The sequence below is a fragment of the Balaenoptera ricei genome, chromosome X (assembly GCF_028023285.1).
Source record: "Balaenoptera ricei isolate mBalRic1 chromosome X, mBalRic1.hap2, whole genome shotgun sequence".
NCBI classification, from domain to species: Eukaryota; Metazoa; Chordata; class Mammalia; order Artiodactyla; family Balaenopteridae; genus Balaenoptera; species Balaenoptera ricei.
In genome coordinates this window covers 21,291,803-21,316,515 of record NC_082660.1, presented here as the reverse complement: position 1 = coordinate 21,316,515, position 24,713 = coordinate 21,291,803, and the positions used below count along the sequence as shown (strand labels likewise).

General features: G+C 42.1%; 1 protein-coding gene across 2 annotated transcripts in view; it reads right to left on the bottom strand.

Moving 5' to 3' along the window:
- Positions 1 to 23,552, bottom strand: part of POLA1 (DNA polymerase alpha 1, catalytic subunit) — a 292,537-nt gene extending 268,985 nt beyond the window's left edge. For both annotated transcript variants that reach the window (XM_059910859.1, XM_059910860.1), the window contains exons 1-10: positions 23,454 to 23,552; positions 18,404 to 18,528; positions 15,878 to 15,974; positions 14,568 to 14,648; positions 7,256 to 7,371; positions 6,411 to 6,473; positions 5,456 to 5,548; positions 4,947 to 5,034; positions 4,453 to 4,654; positions 4,186 to 4,364 (exon numbers count right to left, since the gene is read on the bottom strand). In XM_059910859.1, the coding sequence (XP_059766842.1) occupies positions 4,186 to 4,364; positions 4,453 to 4,654; positions 4,947 to 5,034; positions 5,456 to 5,548; positions 6,411 to 6,473; positions 7,256 to 7,371; positions 14,568 to 14,648; positions 15,878 to 15,974; positions 18,404 to 18,528; positions 23,454 to 23,496 (1,087 nt within the window). In that variant the 5' untranslated portion in view covers positions 23,497 to 23,552. The remainder of the gene's footprint in view (positions 1 to 4,185; positions 4,365 to 4,452; positions 4,655 to 4,946; positions 5,035 to 5,455; positions 5,549 to 6,410; positions 6,474 to 7,255; positions 7,372 to 14,567; positions 14,649 to 15,877; positions 15,975 to 18,403; positions 18,529 to 23,453) is intronic.
- Between the last annotated feature and the right edge of the window lie 1,161 nt (positions 23,553 to 24,713).

The window sequence follows — 24,713 nt, the reverse complement described above, 5'->3', positions numbered from 1 at the left end:
ATTAGACAGCAGTAATGAACATAGCCGCTCTATAGGGCCACTTGCCTGAGGCACTAAGAAAATTCTGGCACATGCAAAGGCTACTGTTCACAAGGCAAATTACTCCAGTTTCACAAGATAGCTCATCAGTGCTTCCTTTTGTCACTCGTTCTAGTAGAAATAAGACCATCTAAGAATTTTCATTTCTGCAGATGATTAAAATTCTTACAAGAGTTGTGTAATTTTCAGCTGGGGTAAAAGAGGCGGGGGTGGGGGGGGAGATAGGGGAGAGGGAAGGGAGGACTGTGGGGATGATTAAAAAAGAAAAAAGTCACAGTAGCTCAGAAAATTAAAAGTCATCCTCACAACAGTTAGAGACGAAAAACCAAAATTCCATGCAAAGAAAAATAAAGACCCTAATATTGGATTCAAAGATTCAAATAGCTCATTTTACAGTCAAACTAATATCACGTTTCATGTAACACATTTGACACTGTTTATGCCTCATTTGCCACAAAAAGATCATGGTAAACAAAGATTACATTCCCCTTAAAGTTACTAGCTGAAACCAGGTGCAGTCAGGATTATTCAACCTTGAAAAAGTCATAATGAAGACAGGATATCTTCCCATATGCAAAGAGTAAGATTCTTTTCATAATTATGGAGCATTCAGCAACAACTGACTTACTTAGAATCTGTAAGAAAGTGAGAAACAATAACAGGGTCTTTAGGAGTACTTCGTTTTTATTAGCAACATTGATTTCACCAAGGCTCAGTGATCATTACCTGCTATCATGATGAAACTGTTCAACCCTCTGAGATTACAGGACTTTTTTTTTTTTTTAAGCCATCTTATTTAACCCGTTGGCATCAATCACAGAGGACACAACTTCAGAAGTACCACAGAACAGCAGAGTGGATTGCGAGTGAGAAGCCCTGAACTCTGCCTCTGAGGAGCTGACCACTTTATCTTTTGGAGCCTCAGCTTCCTCTGCTTTAAGTGAGTAACTAGAGATGATGGTCTCTGAGGCCTTTTCCAGCACTAGAAACTCCCTTTTACCTTAGCAATTAGAAGACAGGCCAGTAACAGACTGGTACCTCTTTCAACTGCAAAATATTTCCCAATAGTGTTTGAAAAGGCCCATCCATGACTATGGTCAGTACCAGAATTCAACAACAATATATACCATATATCGGTTGCTTTGCAAATATAGCTGTGCTTCAACATGCTTCAATCTTAACCTACAACATCCATTACTATAGATCAACACTAGCTAACAGAAATTTCTGTGATGACAGAATTCTTCCCTATCTGTGCTATCCATGGATAGGGTAGCTATCCACATGTGGGTACTGAGCACTTGAAATGTGACTAGTGGCTGAGAAGCTGAACTTTAAATTTTATTTCATTTTAATTAATTTAAACTTAAAGAGTTGCATGTGGCCAGCGGCTACCATAGTAGACAGCGCAGCTCTAGACCCCTGCCCTGCAAAATGATGCTGTTTTTTACTAAGAGTATCAACCAGTAAGCAATAGATAGAAGTAATAAACTCATTTTCACACAGGAAAGAGAGGGTTGTTGTTTCCTAAGGTTCTAATTTTTGGCAACTGACACCAGCAATCTGATGCTTTATATGTGGATTTATGGGAGGAAGACCATCCACTTTTGTGTTAGCCATTCTTACTCCACACTGCTACAAGGCTTCAAGAGGCAGACTTGGTAATAGCAGCAAATGCAATGCTGATTCTCTGAAACCTTTCATGTGCATCTACAGGACTGTCGCTGTGCAGTTTATTTCAATGAACATTTATTGAACATCTACTATGTAACTGGCATCATCCTAGATGCTGAAAATAAAAGGTCCCAGCCCTCCAGGAGTTTAAAGGCTTTGGGGGAAAAGACAACACAGAAGCAGATCTTTTCAAAATAATACGACAAATGCTGCAATGGGTAAGGGTTCGATGGGGGTCACAGAAAGGGCTCTTAGGCCAGTTTGGAGGAGGATTAGGAAATTTTGGGAGACCACACTGGGGCTGAGCCAGGTGAGGGCATTCTAGGCAGACAAATACAGTGAGTAAAAGGATATGGTATAAAGAGCAGTAGGTACATACAGCAAACTATTTCTAGGACACAAAAGTCCTACACAGCAGGCAGCAGAAGCCCTGCTGAGGAACTTGGACTGTAAGTCGCAGGCAGCAGCCACTGCGGATTTTCTCTAACGAGGAAATGACGTCCTGAGCAATCACTCAGGCTGCAGTGTGGAGGATGACAGCTGAGGGATCAATTAGGAGGCTGGGTTCAGTAGCAGGAAGGGCTCAAGGGTGGGAGTTGCGAGGAGAGAGAGAAGACAGCTTGTCTAGTTTAGAAGGAGAAAACTAATAAGACTTGGTGAGGGAAGTGAGGAAAGGGGGGACTCAAGGCTGGCTCCCAGGTTTCTGGTTTTGATGGGACCATTAATCAAGTCAGGGAATAAAAGCCAGCCTGGAGCAGACACAGCAAAGCACAGGGAGTGGCACCAGGATGGGCAGGCCCACCACGTCACCCAACTCCAGTGAGCACCAGCCATGCTGCTGTGCTGGGAGGTCACACGACACACACGTGAAAATGGTGTCCCCTGAAGCTGTACCATGGGGCCGCCCTGAGTATAATTTGCAAAGCCTCATGAAATCACACTTGCCGGCCCACCTCGCACCAGCGAGTTACAAAGCAGGCAAAGAGGTGAGAGGGTCTAACCAGATCATCTTGCCCTAGCTCAGGTAGATGAGATACCATTTCTAAGACTGCTTACATCTTTACCTCAGCAATGAACACATGGCAGTTTGCTACTCAAGCGGCTCCACAGGAGTTTCAACTCTTTGATAAGCAGAGCATATTAATGCTGCTGCCCCGCTCTGATGGTTAATACTCAGACTCCAAGAAATCACTTTGAAAAATTCAGTTTGTATCTACCCTTAGATCCAGAAACGGATCTGAATAAAGGCAACTGTTTAAGGGTGTATACTGTATTTTTTATGAATCTGACATGCCCTATCCTGCCCAGCCCCACAGTGAAGAAGTGCTCAAAGGAGCACAGAAGGAAACTAGAGAGCCTCCTGGCTCTTTGTGAATCGGAATTCGCAGTATCAGCTCATTCGGAGGAGGACCTGGGAATTAGCCTGGATCCCTCCTTTCCGTTAACCCCCCACATCCATCCATCCATCCGCCAACGAGTTCATGTCAAAGTACATGTTACAGGCATTCGCTCCTCTCCTTCTCCACAGCCGCCACTAGTGCAAGTAACTAGCACACCTGCCGTGGACGGACTGATCTCCAGGGCTTCCACACTCCCCGACTCCAGCCCTGGGCGGGCGCGCGCGCGCGCACACACACACACACACACAAACACACACACACACAGCCTCTTCTCCGCATAAACCAGAGGGTTCCTGTTAAAATGTAAACCCAACCATGGGTCCACTCGACCCCCTCACCCCTGCACCCCGCACTGAAAATCCTCCACTGCTCTTACAGTAAGACCTCAACTCCTTAATACGGCTTTTGAGGTCCTTTATTATCCGGCCTTTGCCTTCTCTCCGACTTTTCAGCCACGCAGGCCTCCTCCTTTCTCTCCCCAGGCCTCTGCACTTACGGGTTCCTCAGGCTGAAATACTCTCTCCTCGGCTCTGAATGTGCCTCAAATCTCAGCCCAACGGCCATTTCCTCAGACAGGCCTGCCCTGGCCATCCCCCAACTAACTGCCTTTACACCGTTCATTAACTTACCTTATTTACTGCCTATCTCTCCCACCCTACTAGAACGTAAGCTCCATTAGGACAAGGAATTTGCCCAGCTTGTTCACCCCATCTTAGTGCCTGACACAGGGCAGGTGTTCAAATTGCTGAAGGAACAAATTAAAGACTGATTCCACTTTAAGTAAAGTGCATTCCAATACGTTCAGATACATCGACGGTGAACTATAATACAAGCACACACTGCAAAACCACATATAACTGGTTTTCGGGATAAGCGTCTGTAAGGACTACTCACACCACAACTCCTCTCCATCCGGGTGGCTCACGCACTTTACAGTGAACGAGTGCTGCTCTCTTACTATGTACGTACATGAGGGCAGAGCCTGTTCCAATTACAATCACTAAAACACTTCAGGGAAAGGCGCTATTCCATATTAAAGACATCCAGTTGCTGTATGTAACTGTATGATTACCTGGTTGGCTGTACGGATCTTCATAAGCATCCAGCCAATAAAACTGAAATACTTGTTCCTCATCTGCCCCTTTCACCAGTGGGAGGTGACTGGAATCCACTTGAACTTCCAGGGCTGAGAAACTGCTGTCATCTTCCTGATCAATGTCCCAACAAGAGACATCTGGGAGAAAACTTGCTCTGCAAAAATCACATTTTCAAAAACCTTTCAAAATCCGACGGGATAATTGTAGCACTACTTGCCAGAAAAGTCATAAAATGCTCTTACGAGTAGGGTATGGTTCCTTTCCCAGGATCTGCCTCATGTTTTGTCCCCTCTGCTGGCTCCCTCTCTTGGTCGGAGGTCTTGGCACCCACAGGCTCCACGTCCACCTCCTCCGTTTCCATGGGCTCATCAAAGTCGCCATCTTCAAAATCCATTGCCCCTGACTCCTCCTTGTCAACTGTACACAATGCCGGCGCCGGCTCTCCTGAGGGCGGCATCACACATTCCCATCATGTGCCGCTGCCAGGGAGCACAAAAGCTTCCCCTACGCTGCAACGCCAGCCCACCCCTTGCCCACATGCTATTTGCATTTCTCTTCAATCTCCAAATTGGATGTTTTTAACTTTTCCTGCTATGAATTCAAACCTTTCATGCTGAAACTGGCTATTGCAAGCCCTTCAAATTCCCCCCACTTCCTCCTTCACGGGGCCTCCATCTTTTGACAGCACTTTGCAACTGCTTCACACCCTTGCAATTCTGCTTGACAGCAGACTTACCAGCAAATCCAGCACATTGAAGAGGAGCAGGGGTTAATGAAGGCTCCTTCCTTGAGACCGGGGAAGCGGTTTTTCCTGAAGGAGCTGCCTGTCAATGTTTTTAAATGTTTAGTCAGTTAGACCTGCATATTAAAAATATGCATCTGTCCTACCCTGACCAGAGAAAATGACAGTTCCCATTTATAAAACGATTTTCTGTTTTATTAATTATTTTACTGTTACCTAGGTTTACAAAAAAAAAACACTTGTTTCCAGAAGGAAAATTATTGCATTTAGCACAGTTGTAATACCTATAATAAACACATACTAGTTACTACAAAATTTACTATGAAAAAAACAGGCACATGCTATTTTTGAAATATGTGAAACTACATAATATGAAACAGGAGTCCTAATTTAAAACAAAAGCAAGAACAAATTCAAAGGCATTTCACTCACATAGAAAAGCAACAAAATAAGTTTTAAGCAATAATATAAATCAAGATTGAAGGTATTTCCACACACTATACCTTGGGGGTGTGTACAGAGAAGGGATTCAGTGAAGCTCCACTGGATCCTTTCTTCTTCGGTATTATTACAGGTGGTGGAGTTATTTGAGGTGTCTAAAAGGAGGGGAAAGACAGACATTCACTGCCATGCTTGGTTTACCACAAGACACAAAAAGTACGATTCTTCCCCCAGTGAAGCCCAATGAGCAAAGCACTTTTTTCCTTCCCTGCTCCCCCCACAGATCTATGTTCATGCAGTGAGGTTACTATAGCAACAATACCACAGACTCACTAGAAAACCAGAATATTGAATCCACCCCTCATCAATTTTTTCTCTTTAAAACTTAACATACTTCTCCCTTACCCTTCCAGAATATTACATTTAAAAACTGTCAAGCTCGAACTACACAGTGTAGGTGTAAGTCATTTTAATCAAGGGTCACTTAGAAAGAAGCACATCTCTAAATGAGAGCTTAGTCTTGCTGTGAAACAGCCCAGTTGCAAATTCCAGTACAGATGAACCTGTCTGAGTTCTATCAGGGACAGCTCACTGACTCTTCCCTCAACCCCACTCGGAATTCAAGACGAGGATCTCACGCCTGATTGTGCAGACTGACAGGCTTCAATCCATTTCGCGAACATACACGGCAGCAACAGAGCGCGAGCAGTGTGCCTTCCCAGAACTGACTCGTGTGGATTCCTACTACTTCAAACACAGCCCCACGCGGCCCAATCTACACAATCACAGAGCCTAGAGTAGCTAGAAACTACTCACCTAAAATGGTGAGAAGAAACCAATTTGAAGGGCTTTGTTTTGGTTTTGGGGTTTGTTTTCTTTTGTTTTGTTTTTTGGTGGTGGTGTTGTCACTGAATTTTCTGTTTTGCATTCTAGCAACAGTCTGTTTTGTAAAATTACTGAATTGTTTCTTCAGCCCATGTCTCCTGAATATTTGACAACTCCTGGAGATTCACTTACCTCAGTGTTCAAATCCTGTAGAATATCACCTAGCAGATCATCCTTGGACAAGTCAACAGCTTTCTGGAAATTATAAAGGCAGGGAGAATGAGAAAGCCCTGCCCTTCATATTTTCACCCGGACCCCATGTCAGTGGAAGGAAGAACCCAGCCAGTCAGTCCTTGCCTCTTCACCCCTAACTCTGACGGCTCCTCTACTACTCACAGATCTTAACCACCACGGGCCTAAACATAACTCCTACACCCCGAGCCCCCGCCCTCAATTTTCAGCTTCATTCCATAATCCTCCTGCTAATCACCAAAATAAACACACTCACTGTCAGTGCAGCTTTCTGGTTCAGTTTTCTCTTCTATCTCCAAGCCACAACCACTGAGGTGCCTCAATTCACCTAGAAATCTACATCCAACTTAGTGACTGAGATTGGGAAAACATTACTCAAATATCTGAGTTCAAACATATTGGGACTTCCCTGGCAGTCCAGTGGTTAGGACTCAGCACTTTCACTGCCGTAGGTCCGGGTTCAATCCCTGGTCAGGGAACAAAGATCCCACAAGCCACGTGGCGCGGCCAAAAAAAATTAAAAATAAAATAAAATAAAATAAAATAAAAAATAAAAGCAACATTAAAAAAACATATTGACCACCTATTAACTGTATAATCAAACATTAAATATAATCAAAGATCAAAGACCAAGCTCATCTAGAACCAGGGGATTAGCCTAGCAGCCTTCATAAGATCATCTGTTTAGAGCTACAGGGAATCTGACAGGAAAGGTGAACTATGAAGAAACAGGACTCTTCGCTTCACAAAGGAAGAGGCAAATATAAGAAAACCATGAGACTCACATCTGCGGTTTTCCTCCCAGCACTGGCAATGAACATTGACTTGATATTGTTCGGTTTTGTCACCACGGCCTTCTTGACATTCCTCTTGTCTTTGTTGCATGCTTTATCATTTTTTCCTGTGGGAAGAAAATTTATTTAGAAACACGCACCAGCAAAAATCAAAATGGAAAACCAAAAGCCCAGTCACCTGCCCTCTGTATATGAGACTGTGACAAGAAAAATGTTAAAAATTCAAAATACAAAACTATGAGACTTTATGCAAGGTACACAGGAAAGAATCTTTAAAATGAGCTGAATTCAGGACAACCTGACTAAATGTTACTACAGAAACTGATGAAATGCCAGTCAAATATCAGGATGAGTTAAGTGGGACTGTTTAATTGCTACTGTTAATGTAAATAAAAAGCTTTTTAAAAGGTGGGTGGTTTTTTTTTTCCCCATGGAAATAAAAAGATCAAGCTCATCTGGTACCAGGGGATTAGGCTTGCAGTCTTCATGAGATCATTTTAGTGTGATACTGACTCTGACAGGAAAACTGAACTACGAAAAAACAAGATCACCAGTTACGATACTGTAGCATCCTCGTTTCCATTTTATGAGGAACGCATGTCCTAGCAACACTAAACAGCACGGAGACATTTGTTCCATAAAGAACAACTTGTGCCATATGTTTTCTCTTCCGGGCAAGTGGAAACCACCTGCAAACTCCTCTACTACTGTCAATTTTACTCTCACTTTCTGACTCATCCCAGAGCAGCCTCCACCTACAAAAGACCTAGAATGAATAGTTAACATAGTGTGGTAGTGGCATATGAATACACAGACCAGATGAAACAGAATATGGAGTCTAGATAAAGACCAAATTACTTATGGAAATTTAGCATAAAACAAAGGTGACATCTCATATTACTGGGGAAAAGATGGACTTTTTAATAATTAGCGTTGGCTACCCATTTGTAAAGAAGTAAATCAGTATAAACACCAAGCAGATCACAGGGCAAAATTTTAAAAATGAAATTATACAAGTACTTTAATAAAAAAGGCAAATTCCTTGTAACCTGGGTGTGGGGAAAGTCTTTCTATCTATGATTCAAAATCCATCTGCAAGAAAAAAAAAAGGATCGATAGATGCAATTATATCAGAAACAGGGTTAAAGACAAAACAGAAGAAAATTTTTGCAATATGTTTTGCAGAGAAAAAACCAATTTCACTGATATTAAAAAAAAAAGGCCAATGGAATTCCCTGGCAGTCCATTGGTTAAGACTCCACGCTTCCACTGCAGGGACCCAGGTTCGATCCCCTGGTCAGGGAACTAAGATCCCACAAACCGCGTTATATGGCCAGAAAAAAAAAAAAGGCCAAAAACCCAAAGAGAATGTGGGCAATAAATACTAACATATGGTTCACATTAAAAAAAATATATAGGGCTTCTCTGGTGGCGCAGTGGTTAAGAATCTGCCTGCCAATGCAGGGGACTCGGGTTTGAGCCCTGGTCCAGGAATATCCCACATGCCGTGGAGCAACTAAGCCCATGCACCACAACTACTGAGCCTGTGCTCTAGAGCCCACATGTCACAACTACTGAGCCTGCGCTCTAGAGCCCGAGAGCCACAACTACTGAAGCCTGCGTGCCTAGAGCCTGTGCTACACAAAAAGAGAAGCCACCACAATGAGAAGCCCACGCATTGCAACGAAGAGTAGCCCCCGCTCGCTGCAACTAGAGAAAAGCCCGCGTGCAGCAACGAAGACCCAACGCAGCCAGAAAAATGAAATAAAAAATATATATAAACAGCTATTAAGTTTTATGAAAAGATACCCAACTTCATGCGTAAAAGAAATGCAGATGAAAACCACACCAAGATGTTATTCCTTGCATATTAGAGTGGCAAAAATTCGAAAGCTTGACAACACATTCTCACCACATTCTGTTGGTGAGGCCATGGTGTCCAGATGGACGCTCATGTTGTTCATGGGAGTGTAAAATGGGACAACTCCAATGGAGAAGAATTTGGCAATATCTCATGAAACTTCATGTGCATGTACTCTCTGAGCCAGCAATCCCACCTCTAGGAATTTTCCCTGAGGAAAATACCATATGCACAGTTATTCAATGTGGTATTATCTGCAAGAGCTAATTACTGAAAATCTAAATGTTCATTCAAGAAAACCACATGAATAAACCATGGTACATCCATACAATGGAATACTATGCAGCTATATAGAAATGATCAAGAAAGAAAGAAAGCCCTCTATGTGCTGATATGCAGTGATTTTCAGGATATCTTTTTTTTTAACATTTCAGAATTTTAATTTTTTCTGCATTATCAATACAGTTTTATTTCTTTTTTGTTTTCCTTTTTTAATTGAAGTATAGTTGATTTAGGATATCTTCTTAACTGAAAAAATGCCAAGTACAAAAGTATCTATAGAAAATATCCTTTGTGTAAGAAAGAAAAGGAAATAAAAATACATACACGTAATTCCATTCCTCGGCATATGCCCAAAAGAATTAAAAACAAGTGTTCAAACAAAAACTGGTACACAAAAGTTCACAGCAGCACTGGTCACAATAACCAAAAGATGGAAACAACCCAAATGCACTACAACTAATAAATGAATAAACAAAATGTGGTCTATCCTTGCAATCGAATAGTATTCAGCCCTAAAAATGAATGAAGTACTGATTCATGCTACAACATGAACGAACCTTGAAAACACTATGCTAAATGAAACAGGTCAGACACAAATGTTCACATAATTGCATGATTCCAACTATATGAAATGTTCAAAATAGGAAATCCAGAGACAGAAAGCGATTAGCAGTTGCCAGGGGCTGAGGGAAGGAAGACTGGGGAATGACTGCTTAATGGGTATGGGTTTCCATCTGGGGTGAAAGAATGTTCTGCAACTAGATAATGGTCATGGTTGCAAACACCGTTAATGCACTAAATGTCACAGATGATAAATTTTCTGTTATGTACTTTTCATGTGCCTAAGACTATGAAAAGATTTGTAGCACATTTGTGAAAAACATAAGACAGGGGAATTTAATTTTTTAAAGAGATCATTTGGAGCAGTTTGAAAAGAGAATATAGGCAATGGTCAAAATATTTAGTAAACAAAATTCAGGTCCTAATAAAGAGTATCAAAAGAGAAGGTCAATAGAGGTTTGACTAGCAAGGAAGGCTTCACTAAGGGTCTTTAATCTCACCATTGTAGGTTAGCAGGAATTAGATAGGACAACAGGAAACAGAGAAAGAACAGGAGTCAACATTTGAGATGAAATTCTTCCACAATTTTAGGGCTTCTGTTTTGTTTCTGTTTTTTTTCTTTCTTTCTTTCCGGTTTTTTTTGTTTTTTGGCCGCACCACGCAACATGCGGGATCTTAGATCTTAGTTCCCCAAGTAGGGATCGAACCCAGGCCCCCTGCAATGGAAGCGTGGAGTCTTGACAACTGGACCGCCAGGGAAGTCCCCAATTTGATTTGTTTTATTCGTTTTCCCACTGATTTTTCTTCATTGGGATTTAGTTGATGTTTTTCTGTCTCTGTTTGAAAACAACATGCCAGGGACTGGATCTACACCAAAAAGAGTTGACCTTTTACTCCCAGGCAAAACTCTACGATTTCTTCTAAGTGTTTAAAGTGGATTGCGGAATTCCATTTCCGTTCTGAAGATCTTGGGACCTTATTGGGCAACTTGGGAAGGACACTGAAACAGCAGCGACTTGTGGGTGAATGGTGACAAAGCATGGAATAGATTTCTAAGACTAGTTCTCCTTCAGAATGTCAAGTCATTCTCTCCACTGACGTATTAGTGGGAAACGATAACATAATGATTACAGAAACAGAGATGGTTCATTTATTCAATAAATGCTGCACATTTTCTTTGCACTTGCTATTGTGATCAGCATTGAGATGATGAGGACGTGGGTCCTTTCCTCGAAAACCTCCCTGTCCAGTCCAATCTCCTAATTTACAGCTGACAAAACTAATGTCCAGATAGGTGATGGGACTCATTCAAGATGATATAATTAACAACAACGCCAGAAACTAACACAAACCTCCTCACTTCAGGGAGGTGAAAAATCACATGGGCTCACTTCATCCTCTTCTTCATGGACTCATAAAAAGTAGGAATAACACAATTAGCCACACTACTATCTAACGGTCAGTACCAGTGTGTAGCGTTCCTACATGACACAGGTTGGCAGAAACCAGGAAGATTATCCACATAATTTAACTAATGAATGAACGAATGACATCCCACATGAAAAAAAACATATACAACCTTATTTTTTTGTAAAAGGGAACACAGGAAGGATAATTAGAAACTAATAAAAATGGTTACCTATGGAGACGGGGAGAAATGAAGTAGAAAGCATAGAGGTGAGAGTAAAAGTTATCTAGTCTATTTCTTGAATATCATTTTGATTTTTAAGCCATAAGTGTTTTACAATAGTCAAAAACTAAAATTAAAACAAAAGGGAAAAAAAGGATATTTTTAAAGCCTAAATTCAAATACAAGCAAAAACAAATGAACCTGTGTAGTAAACTGATACTACAGCACACAGAAAAAAATTACTTCATATAGCTTCTAAACACAATACCGTCACCATACACCCTCAGTAGGGTATATGCCAAGAACAAATAAAACTGCAAAGAGGACTTCCCTGGTGGTCCAGTGGTTAAGACTCCATGATTCTACTGCAGGGGGCACGGGTTCGATCCCTGGTGGGAGAAGTTCCCCATACCGTGCAGTGTGGCCAAAAAAAAATTTTAAAAACTGCAAAGAAATTGTAAACTTTACTTAGAAGTGTTGTTGCTAGAGGTATGGGTTTAGTAATTCTAAAATTCCCAAAATTATCCTGAGTATATTTTAGAAGACAAGGGTTTTCACTGAGGGTGAAGCTAAATACAAATATAGATTGGGAAAATGAAGCACCCTGTGGTTTTACACTTGAATCGAATGTATCAGTATGAATTCACAGCATACATGTATAATCTCCTAGCTCTGTTCACTCAAAGGGCCTAGAAACCATTACATCCCAGTAGCAACGAGCACATCCCTCCCCCAGATCTGCTACCATTCTCCACTAAAAGGAACCATGATTCTTGGGAGAAATGGTTGATTCCAGGTCTAGGACAGGAATCACCCAAGGAGAACCTGGAACATCTTGTTGGCCCAGAAAGCAAAGAAATGCTCAAAGACTGATGAGACCATCTCAAAAGGACAGAAGAGCCAACTCAAAGGGTCTCCCACTGCCAAATTTGTGGTAATTTGCACATCAAACAGAAAAAAGATGATAATGGATACTGAACTGTAACAGCACTTTTATTTAAATCCATGAGTTTGAAACGCTAATTTAAAAAAGGAGAGTAAGGGGAATTCCCTGGCAGTCCAGTAGTTAGGACTCAGCGCTCTCACTGCCGGGCCGGGTTCAATCACTGGTTGGGGAACTAAGATCCCGCAAGCTGCACAGCGTGGCCAAAAAAAAAAAAAAAAATGGGTAAGGATCATCAGTAGAGGCTGAAAGCACTGGGTAAAAGTTGGTGGGGAAAAAGGGATATACACACACTGTCTCAAATTATCACCCCTATTTCCATTAATTACAAAGGTGGAAAGGTAGCTTCACAAGGAAGAGATCTGACAAACATCATCTTAAACCAAGAGATCAAACTTCTTATCACCAGTAATGGGACAAACTGACCTTATGTGTCCCTGATATGAGTGGCAAGGACACAAGTTCATCTAAATTTCATTTTTGTCAAAATATTTAACCTGACTCTAAGCACAAAAAAACAATCAGGCAAATCCCAGGTTGTGGGACATTCAACAAAACAACCAGCCTGGTCTTTTTTTTTTTTTTAATTTTATTTTTGGCCGCACAACATGGCTTCCCAGGATCTTAGTTCCCGGACCAGGGATCAAACCCACACCCTCGGCAGTGAAAGCACAGAGTCCTAACCACTGGACCCCCAGGGAATTCCCTGGTCCCTTTAAAAATGTCAATGTCATGAAAGACATTGGGCCAGAGGGGGAGGAAGGAGGGATGGTGCTGCTCTACACTAAATAAGACTAAAGAGACATGAAAAGCCAAGTGGACACTGCATTTTTAAAAACAGTTATAAAAGACATTATTGGGCTAAATGGGGAAATCTTAATATGGACAAAATCTTAGATAATATCCTGAGAATGGTACTGTGACTAAAACGACAAGAACCCTTGTTCTTAGGAGATCACCGCTGAAGCATGTCTACAACTTACTTTCAATAAATTCACCAAAAACAAAGTCTGCATGTATGTGTCTGGGAAAGGAGAAGAGGGACAAAGTAAACAAATGTCGTAAAATGTTAATAATCTACAAATTAAGATGCAGACTTTCTGAAAAGGGTAAGAGAGCACAGATTTTAGGCTTTGTGGTCACACACGTCTCTTAAGCTGTTGCATATTCTTCTTTGAATTCTTCTTTTCTTTTTTTACACTCTTTAAAAATGTAAAAGCCATTCTTAGTTTGAGGGCTATATAGTAACAGGTATGATTTCCTTCTGGGGTAATGAAATTGATTGTGGTGATGGCTGTACTACTGTAACTATACTGAAAGCCACTGAAATGTTCACTTTAAATAGGGGAATTGTATGGTATGTTAATTATGTCTCAATAAAGCTGTTCAAAAATAAACTGGCCGTAAGTGGGCCATAAACAAACTGGCCGTAAGTGGGCCACAGAGTGCTGACCAGTGATCTACCACTTGGTAGTAATAACGAACTAAACCAAAAAAACAAATACTGAAGGGAATTTTCCCCTCTCATTTTACAGGAACTAAATCAGGCTTGTTTACTCAAAAAAATTTTTTTGCCAATGACTGTGTAGCTAAGAAGATATGACACATACATTCATATCATTTTAAACTTCAATTAAACAAAGCAAGTCGACAAAAGTTCTAAACCTTGTTATTGTACTGTACTTCTATCAAAGAGCTAAAATTCTAAGTATGTCACTTCAGTAGGAATGAAAAGACATCAATTCTTACAGCCCTCAAAATTAGCAAGTCTAAAATGACCACAGGACTAAAAGTTCCAAAATAAGTAAGACTAAACTCTTTGGATAACAGAGACATGATACCTCATTTCCTGGTTGTTTATGTTTTTTGCGTTTAATTTTCTACATAACTACGCTTCTTGCAACATTAGAACATTTTCTATACTGAAGAACAATTGTGGTAGGTCCTTTTTCCTTAAAGAAACTGTGCCAAAGTACCAAGTCATCTGAAATTTTAGACAATTCTGTATATCTCAAAATGCAGATACCTTTCTCATGGGAATCAAGGGCATGATCTTCAAGGTCATCATCAAAAATCTCTCGGCCATCCTCCACATAGCCAATACCATCTGCAGGAACAAAATTTAATATCAGGATCAAATTTCTAAAATTGGCCAATAATATTTTAGCCATGACAAAAAGATTTAAAAAAACCCTTTTATACCCACTCAGAGGTTCTCCTGGCCCAGGCCATTTTTAAGTGCAGCAGAATCCTGTTCAACCAGAAGTCGGATGAAACACAGCACCAACACAGGTTTTCTGAGTCAAAACCAAAGCATATACAGTTGACCCTTGAACAACTTGGGGTTAATGCACACATAACTTACAGTCAGCCATCAGTATCCACAGTTCTTCCAAATCTGCGGATTCAGCCAACCACGGACCATGTAGTACTGTAGTATTTACTACTGAAAAATATCACATACAAGTGGACCCAAGCAGTTCAAACCCATACTGTTCAAGGATCAACTGTATACTATGCCTATTTGGGTGAACTAAGGTAATAATTTGGCCCATAGGATCAAAGTTTGCCACAATAGGATGCTTTACAGTACTTCTACTCTACCAGAAGAATAAAAAGTAAAAGAATCAAGATCACCAGAAGTCGGGCTTCCCTGGTGGTGCAGTGGTTAAGAATCCGCCTGCCAATGCAGGAGACACGAGCTCGATCTCTGGTCTGGGAAGATCCCACATGCCGCAGAGCAACTAAGACCGTGTGCCACAACTACTGAGCCTGGAAAGCTGGCAATATAGCTGAGTTCAATTACAGAAGTAGGAACAAAAATACAGTGGCAGGCACGGTCTACACCCCCCTCCCTCTGCTCCGCGGTCAGCACTCACACGCCCAAGGAGTCAAATCCCACAAACAGGAACCATCGAGCTTTCCACAAGGGCTGTAAGAACATGGGGACCAGCCTCTGCCCGGGGCCCCTGCCGAAGTTACTCTTCACGAGTACAGTCTCCTGTAATCCTCACAGCCATTCTGTGAGATAGAGTTTTCCTACACCCCATCCCATGGGGATAGCCCACAGGTTCCTTCCAATTCCTACAGTCATTTCCTGGAGGATTTATACTATAGCCTGAGGTATGTGCCTGGCTTCTCCCAAATGTCCCTCAATAAATTTCCTATTGTTCTGCTTTCACACCCTCAAATCATGCATTTGAGGAAAACCCAAACCAAAGGTATGACCTTAAGTTAGCGCCTTACATCTGCCCAAGCAAAGCAGCAACTCCACTGAGTGAGAAGCTACGAAAAGCAACTGATACAGTGCCTGGCAGGCGGTTTCTTCCCACATACCATCATCCACGATCCAGTCGTCATCCTGGCGGGCCTGGACCAGCTTCGAGTACTGTTCCTCATCAACTTCTTCATAAACACTTGTGAAGTCCTCTACCTGCCATCATACAAGTTTGAGAAAGCTTCAAGTGGAGTGAAAGTGTTAAACAATTCTGATGAAAAAATTGTCAAATTCAAAGTGGAATGGCAGCCTGAAGGAGTAGCTGCAACCAAATCATGAGTTCTAACATTCAACACCACTGCAGGATTTTCCTTAAATAGACATCAATTAACTTAGTATTCCTTTTAGGTGGGTGTTAACATAAGATATTAAATGATTCCATTAGCATAATACACTTGTCACACCAGCAATTACTCATCTACTTCATAAAAAACAAACTGAATTATAGCCAATTCTTCATTAGCTGCTTTGGGGATTAGTCACTTGTAATTTTGAGACTGGTTTCTCCTGTACTTGGCAAACCTGTAAGACATGCCACCTCCCTCTCCACTAGCTGATGGTGCCCCACAAATAGATAATAATCTTAATAACTGTTCAACCAACCAAATGTAATTCAAATGGAAAATCTCCCCCATCCACCCCCCTCCAAAAATCAGCAAAACACACACTATATTCTACGGGTACACTAGAAATGGTTTTTGAGTGATCCCTATTTGTATTACCATTGATTCCCCACCATTTTCAGGTCTTAAAAACTGAGGGCAAGTGCGGAGAGAATGGCAAGGCCTGCAATCACACGGGCTGCCCGACCGCCAGAAGGCCAGAACACCACAAACTACTGGCATGAACAGAGCAGACCACCTCAGCACAGTTAGAGCAACAGACAGCATAGATGCACACCACTGCAGTGAAAATTTGGTGGGCTCCCATCTCCCAGATGAGAATTTGGTGGGCTTGTCAGCAAGAACTTAAAGATACCTCGTTAAAAACTCCCCCTTCTCTTGAGAGTTCTGCCTTTTCAAGTGGGGACTGGAGGAAATGACCAACTCCATCTGAAGAGCTAAGACTCTAGGAAAAAACACCTGGACACAGAGCTTTGAGAGCCTTGATGGGTAGAGTTGACTGGATTTCTGCCACACCTACTGGGCTTATAGTAATTACAGGATTAAGCTTAGTTTTTACCTCCGGTTTAATCTACTCGACAGGGATCACTGGCAAATACTGATCTGGCCTTTGATCATTTGGTGACAGAAATTACCTGCCCTACCAAATTAAGTTTTTTGACAACCCAAACACAAACTAGTCTAATTAAAATGACTATACTGACCAACTTTCTTTTTGAGGGGAGAGGGAACTGGCAAGGTTAGCTTTGTTGGCTTAAGTCTATTATGCGTACTGTGTCTCTCGTTTAAGCAACTCATTTATATACTATCAAATGACACCGGAAAACTATTTTTAAAAATCATTTTGAGTTAAAAAGTCATTTTGACTCAATCTCTAAAAACATTGCTACTGCTCAGCTTGAACTCTTAGAGCCATGCCATTAACATCAGTGATTAATGGGAAATCAGTCACATTGTGTCAACATCTGAAATGCCCCACAGAACTCCTTTATAGAAGTACCTACATTAAAAATGCTTTACTCTTGCTTTATTGTAATCCTTTTAGCAACCCTTTATGATCTGGTTGACTCCCTTAACTTGAATGAATGGTGCCAAACGACAAAAATCCTCTTCTACTTGCTTACTAGCCCAATACAGAATAGGCCATGGCTAAACAGGCACATTCTGAAGCCAGGCTGCCTGGGTTCCAATCAAGGCTCTGCCACTGTGACCTCAGATACCTCCCATGCGAAATGCTGTTAATCATAGTATCTAACTTTATACGGTATTGGAAGGATTAAATAAATGAACATATTTGTAAAAGCACTTAGAACAGTGTTAGCTGAAAAACTGCATTAGTTGCTATTGTTGTTGTTGTTGCTATTATTATTTTCTCATATTAATCACTTTCCAGCCCTGAGGCAGTTAAGATCCTCAGGGAGTGCCCTCAATGTGAAGTTAGACAATGTTGTGCAGATGGTAGCCACTCTGCTTTTCTACCTGCAGGGCATCGACAGTGGGTAGAGGAAAAGAGCCAAAAGGGCATCACATTCAATCCTACACGCAGGACACAGCAGAGGGAAGGTCCAAGTCCCTACCGCGCTCCCCTTGCATATGAGATTAGGAACAACAATTCTCTCCAAGGAGCAGCAGTGCTCGGCTAGACTGCTCAATACCTTATGAGTAAAGTAAAAGCATCTCTAAGTTCCCTCAACGAAGCCATGGAACTTAGCAGAGATGCAGTGTGCTTACTAATTTTAAAAGCATCTGTAAGGTGCCTCATGGGAACTTTAAGAGTTGAGTAGTCTCCCATAACCTGTAAATCTACCTCATGCCCATATGTTTGATATTAAGAAATTACTATTACAAGAAGCTTGAAATATATGCATATTTCTAATCAGTGACAAAGGTGACGTAAGATTATCTACAGGCTATGAATTAGATGAAGCACAGGAGAAAAAGCCCAGAAAAATGGTTACTTACTTCATATTTATACTTCTCACCAGCTTTAGCCCTTTTCAGTCTTTCCAGAGCTTCCTGTCGCCCTTTCTTTGATTTCTTCTCTCTCCGGGATCGAGAACCTACAAAACTCCCTGAATCTGACACAGCTGAAAAGAAGCCAAATTTACATGAGATGTACAAAATTGTCAGCCATCTTCCCTCAAAAACAAAGCAACAGTTTTTAGCCAATAGTAATATACAACTTTAATGTTATACAAATGGATTCTTTTTATAATGGAAATAATTCACAAGCTCAGGGCTGAATCTGCAGCTCCTGTGGCTCTTCAGAAATTTCCAGCTGAAGCAACTGTTATTTTTTTCCTCCAAAAAGAGAAAAATTCCAAATTCAACTGATATCCCCTGGAGACACTAAAGAGAGATCAGCCGTTAGTCCACAACCTTTCCCAGGGAAATGGCAGGCCGCTAAGTGGTTATAAAAGGGACAATTCATTTTGTATTCTGTTAATCAACATTTGAAAGGCTTTGAGGAGCACCTGCTCTTTGCAAAGTACCAGGCGCTCTGAGAGACACAAAGAAAGACAGGGCCCACAGACTCACAGAATTTACAATCTGACCTGGGAGATACCTGGCAGACCTCGGAGATACTGCGGGTTCAGTTCCAGACCAAGACCCATAAAGTGAATATCGCAATAAAGTTAGTCACACGAATTTTTTTTTTTTGGTTTCCCAGGGCATATAAGGGTTATGTTTGTACTATACTGTAGTCTATTAAATATTCAAAAGCATTATGTCTTTAAAAATACTTTATTGGTAAAACCGCTAACCATCATCTGAGCCTTCAGTGAGTTGTAGTAACATCCAAGATCCCTGATTACAGATCACCATAACAAATATAATAATGAAAAATTTGAAATGTGAGAATTACCAAAATAATGTGAACACAGGGACATGAAGTAATAAGCAAAGGCTGTTGGGAAAATGGCGCCAACAGACTTGCCCGATGCAGGGATGCCACAATCTTCAATTTGTAAAAAAAAAAAAAAAAATGCAGTATCTGTGAAGCACGATAAAGCGAGATATGCCTGTAAGTAGCAACTAACTCTAAAACAATTTTTAGAAGTAACACATGCCCTAACAGAGGTACAGATAAAGTGTCTGGAATTCCAAAGGAAGGATAAATTGGGGGTTGGGAGAATTTAACAAAGGTGGCTCTGAGGAGATTCTTGATTCCACCACTGATTTCCAGGCCTCATGCAGTTGGTTACGACATGAGAGGATGAGGTGAAAGATTACAAAGATTAAACTCTGTTTTGTGGAAAATTACTGAAGTACCAGAGAGCCTCAGTGGTCAGTCATTCAACTTCTGAATTACTCACACTTTGGGTCATCATAAACTGACCACCTCACACACGTACTGAAAAGATTTCATCCACAGAATGAAGACTTTCATATGCCAGCTGATGAATACCCAAGCCAAGCAAGACAGTGCCGCCTGCCAGCGATGAGTTGAGGCTCAGCACGACTGCCACCTACGTCTGTGAAATTGAGTACTGTATTGTATTTGGTGCTAATTATTTTATAAAAAGTAGTAAGCACAGAAAAGGAGAAGTATTGATAACAGGCATCCTAAAAGCTCCAACCCCCCTGGAACATTCATAACAACATTCAGCTGTTTGACTAAGCGTTTGAAATAGAAGACGCAATTTACAGAACATGTACCAAGTGCTGGCAATAAACTGTTGAAAACTGTATCTTAAAGGTGAGGCATAATTAGAGATATTTTTTTTCTAGCTTTCTGGAAATGGAATCTCTCTTTATAACATCTCAGCCTATTGTCTGACTTTCACATTTGACTTTTAAATCCATTTTCAGAAAGGCATTAAAGAATGCAGGTACTTAATGATGACAGCCACAAAATCTTGGGTGTCACTCAAATGATTTCAAAAAATCGTGAGCAGGCCTACACGAAAAGGTTTTGGAGATTATGGAACATGACCACTGAGAGTGAAAAGGTGGCCTCAGTGTATTCCCTTCAAGACTCCCTTGACTCCTTTGTCAGGTTATCCTGACAAAATCCATAGGTTTTCAAAAAGACTTATTCCACAGGCAACGATGTGCCACTCTAAGGGTTTGGGGTACAATTACAAATAGGACAGAGTTGCCGGTCCTCAAGGGGCTCCCAGTCAAGGAAAGCAAAAAGACCTGAGGCTCCCACCATCATATAAAGATGGTGCCATATAAGAGATAGGAAGCCAGTATTGAGGAAATGTAGAAAAGAGAGCCATTAATTTTGCCTGGGAAATCAGACAAGGCTTCACAGGGGAGGTTTCCAACACAGAAAGAGTAGAATTTCACTATCAGAGTACAGGGTAACAAGGGGCACAAGCAAAGGAAAAGGCATGAGCCAAATTACAAAGGGATGAAAATGCAAGGTGTATTCAGAAACCAAGAGGAAGTCAATGTGGAAGGTAAGCTGGACATGAGAGCGTAGAGTGAGTGGGAGAACAGGAGATTAGGAAGAAGCGACACAACCAGGCTCTGCCACTTACTGGGTGACATGAGACAACTGGGTGACATGAGACAACCAGTTAACCTCTCTGAGCTACAGTGGCCAGGTGTCTTGTTGTTTTTTAAGCTGCCCAGCATCAGAATCTGTGAAGTCCCCCCTCCCTTATGCCCTTGCAGCTAGGGCATGTGCATATAAAATAGGCCCTCCAATTATGAACACCTGCTCAGACTTTAACTCAGAAGCTAGTGTGACAAGGAAAGGGAGACGGTTAATGGAAGATTCTAGAAGTATCAACAGCTACAGGAGGATTGAGTACCTGGAACAACAGTGCCAGCAATGTCCCAAGGTACTTGCAGGCTCTAACTTGAAGTACTTGGCCATGGTTGGCAACAACCTCCTCAATGGACCAGTTTTGTGGCATGATTTTAACCACTGTTCCTAGCTAAGCTGCCCCCCGACTGGCTCCCCGGAGTTTGTGAACATCACAATATCCTTCAGATAAATTCCTTTACGGTTTAAATCAACTAGAGTTGGTTCCTGTAGCCTACACCTAAGGACTCTAATGCAGAGCCTCAGGGTCCTCATATGTGAAATGGGGATAATCATGTCTGCTTCATAAAGTTGTTAAGGATTAAATGAAGATGCTTGGCTTACTTTGTACTCAGCAATACAAGAGCTCACTTGTGTGTGTGTGTGTGTGTGTGTGTGTGTGTGTGTGTGTGTGTGTACAGATGCAGGGTAGTCACACACACATATGCCAACACCCCACACTTCGCACTAACATGGTCTAGCTTCTAGAAAACAAAAATAAAGCAAAGCCGTTTTCTCAGGGAAGCCCCAATATAGCACTGCATATAATTACATGTTTACCATCTCAACTCCATGAAGACAAAAACCATGTCCAGCTTACCTACCACTGTTAACACCAGAGCCTGATAGAATGCCTATACCTCGTAGGTGCATAATGAATATTTGCTGAATGAACCACTGTACCTGCTTTTTTTAATCATTAAACTCTCCCCGATCCATTTCCATATACAGTAACAGCTAGTTATAGACCTTTCAACTTTTCACAGCCACCCCATCTTCTAATACTTAAGCAGAAAAAAGGCCTAAATTTTCCTTTATGGAATACGTCTCCAATGCTTCAAGTAGGTAAGTTAGCAAAAAAAAAAAAAAAGAATAAGCATGAAAAAAATCCAGTTACCAAAGTTTAAATATTTGGTTCAAAATTACCATCTGGAGTACCCCCACCATCCCCCAAGGCAGACACACACAAGGCTGCAACAGTCTTTCAGGTAACAATCTTTCCAAGTTGGCTGGAAAGGAAAAATTCCAGTCACAAGTCCCCAGCCACTAATCAACACCATGACTTAAGAGGGATCTCAAGATTGCACGATGTCCTCCAAAGAGTGATTTCTTGATGTTCACGGAGAACGTAGTTTTTAGGGTGAAGAAAGGGCTTAGTGACATATCACTGATGGAGGGCTGCAAAGACTGTTCACATACTCACATCCCACATCCCATTTGTAATTCAGGCTAGTCGGCTCTCCAAAACAAATTGTCTTAAAAAGCGAAAGGCTAGAAGAACAAATTGAAACCTGTGACTCACCACTAGGTGAATGCAAAGGAAGCTGATTAGGAAGCAAGTTCTCATTAATGGTGATGTATTTGAGTGACAGGAGATGTGATGCTTCAGCTGAGAGAGTGAAGCACCTAATTTTAAGTTGGAAGTTCACTGAAGTGAAGTCACACTTTAGTTGCACACTGCTCAAAACTCAGAAATCAGACAAATCCATTTGCATTTTTGTATTCTATTTTTGGAAATAGAATATTACCACTGAAAACGGAGTAATATACAAGGCATCCGAAATGCTGCTGAACTGATACTTTTTTTTTAGAAGCTTCACCTGAGATGACTAGACTGTGAACACTATTTCTGTGCGGCACTTGAAGAACTTTACATAGAACTTGAAAAAAAATTGTTAATGCATAAAGTAGAAACCCATTACCTACAAAGGCAAGACGCGTTTGTATCTTCAGGTGACAGCACTTAGAGCTTTCTTTCCTGCTTAGGTACAATGTGTAACAATCTTCCCAGCAGTTTCTATCAAGGGAAGGGCGCACATCCGTTCCGTCCCAGCCCTCAAGCGGACACATGGGGCGGGAGCAATGAAATACTTTCGGCCAATACTGTGCCCCACCAGGGCCAGTCTCATGAAGGTGTGCCCAGCACGTGGGATGAGATTCACCAAAAGAAATAAAAAGAAAGGCAGCCAAGTGCGGAGACCCGCAGTGACAGAGGTGAGGCAGCCTCCCAAACAAAAAGCCCCGCAGGGGGTTGCTCGGGTTTGCCAGGACCCAACAGCCCTGCAAAGACCTGTCCGAGGCCTCATAGGTTCCAGTCCTGGACGTCCGAGGTCCGCGCCCAAAGAGACCCGCGGTTCAACCCGGCCGTGCGCCTCCCTAAGAAAAAAATAAAACAGAGCCCCCACCACCCGCAATCATGCCACAGTCTCCGCACTCCCAACTGGGGACCCCGCGCGCGGGGTCATCTCTCACCGCTCGCCCCCAGCTCGCAGTCATCGCCGTGCACGGGCGCCATGGTCCCGGAGTCTTCCGATTCCGCGCCAACCAGCCCGAAACTGGCGCGGAGGCCGACACAGGCGCCACCCAGAAAGCCAATCAGCAGCTCCAGAGGCTGCGGACTTCCGCCCGGAAGGCCACTGACGTGACGCGCCGCGCCGCGCGGCGCCCCGCCCCCGGGCTTCCCGCGGGCGCGCGTTTGGCGCCCCGTGATGACCCCTTAGGGAAAAGAGCGAGCGGCGGGGGAGGCCGTGGAGAGCAGAAAAAGAAAGCGGTCGGGCGCTGGAAAAGAGCCTCCTGGAGACTCGTTGCGCAGGCGCACCCATGCTGATGGGAAAAGACTTGGGCCCCTTGGAGTAGGAGCTTTCTGGTTCTGAGGGTTGATTTTCCGAGAAAAGAGGCGCGGGAGGCAGTAGGGTGGGCGTGGTTGAACGGGTTTCCCAGGAGCCTGGGAAAACGACTGCCTCCTGCTGCGCACTCGGAGTCTTGCCTGATACTTTGCTTCTCTGAGTACGAATACAGTCGCTGTGTGATTTATGGTATTGCAATATATGCACCAAGTTAACCAAAAGGTCAAAAGTACCATCACCAATACGGGGCCTCCCGATGTGGTGCACTTGGAAAAAAGGAACAATATCACCTACATAGTCTTCTTGCAGATAATGTTTAACCTGAATCTAACCATGAAGAAACAATCAGATGTATTCAAAACGTAGAACAATCTATAAAACATCTGGCCTGGACTCCTGCAAAATGTCAATGTTATGTAAGATAAAAAGGGCATTAGATTCTTCTGTTTGGTACAATACGTGCAATGTATGCACCTCATTTATTGTGTTTTTTTTTTCATTTATTGTTTAATAGTAAAACCAGAGACGTCTACATGTATATCTTAACTAGAGAGCACTATTTAAACCAAGAACTTAGAATGAGAATTAACCATCTTTTTGGTTAACTCTTTCTACAATTTGTGTAGAATTAACTTTAACCATTGAGGCCAATACATCTGAACACTTTTCTCAAACCCACTAGTGCACAGGGCTCTTGGTCCCCCCCCACCCCCTCCCCCTCCCCCACTACCCCCATCCAGAACAAAGTTAGATCCATGCCCTCAAGTGATTCAACATGAATTATTGACCAATGGACAAATCTTTTGTGATAATTGAGCCCTGGCTCATAGCATAAACATGCAATGTCATCGTGAATAAAACCTGCCCCCAAAGACAAATAGCTGTA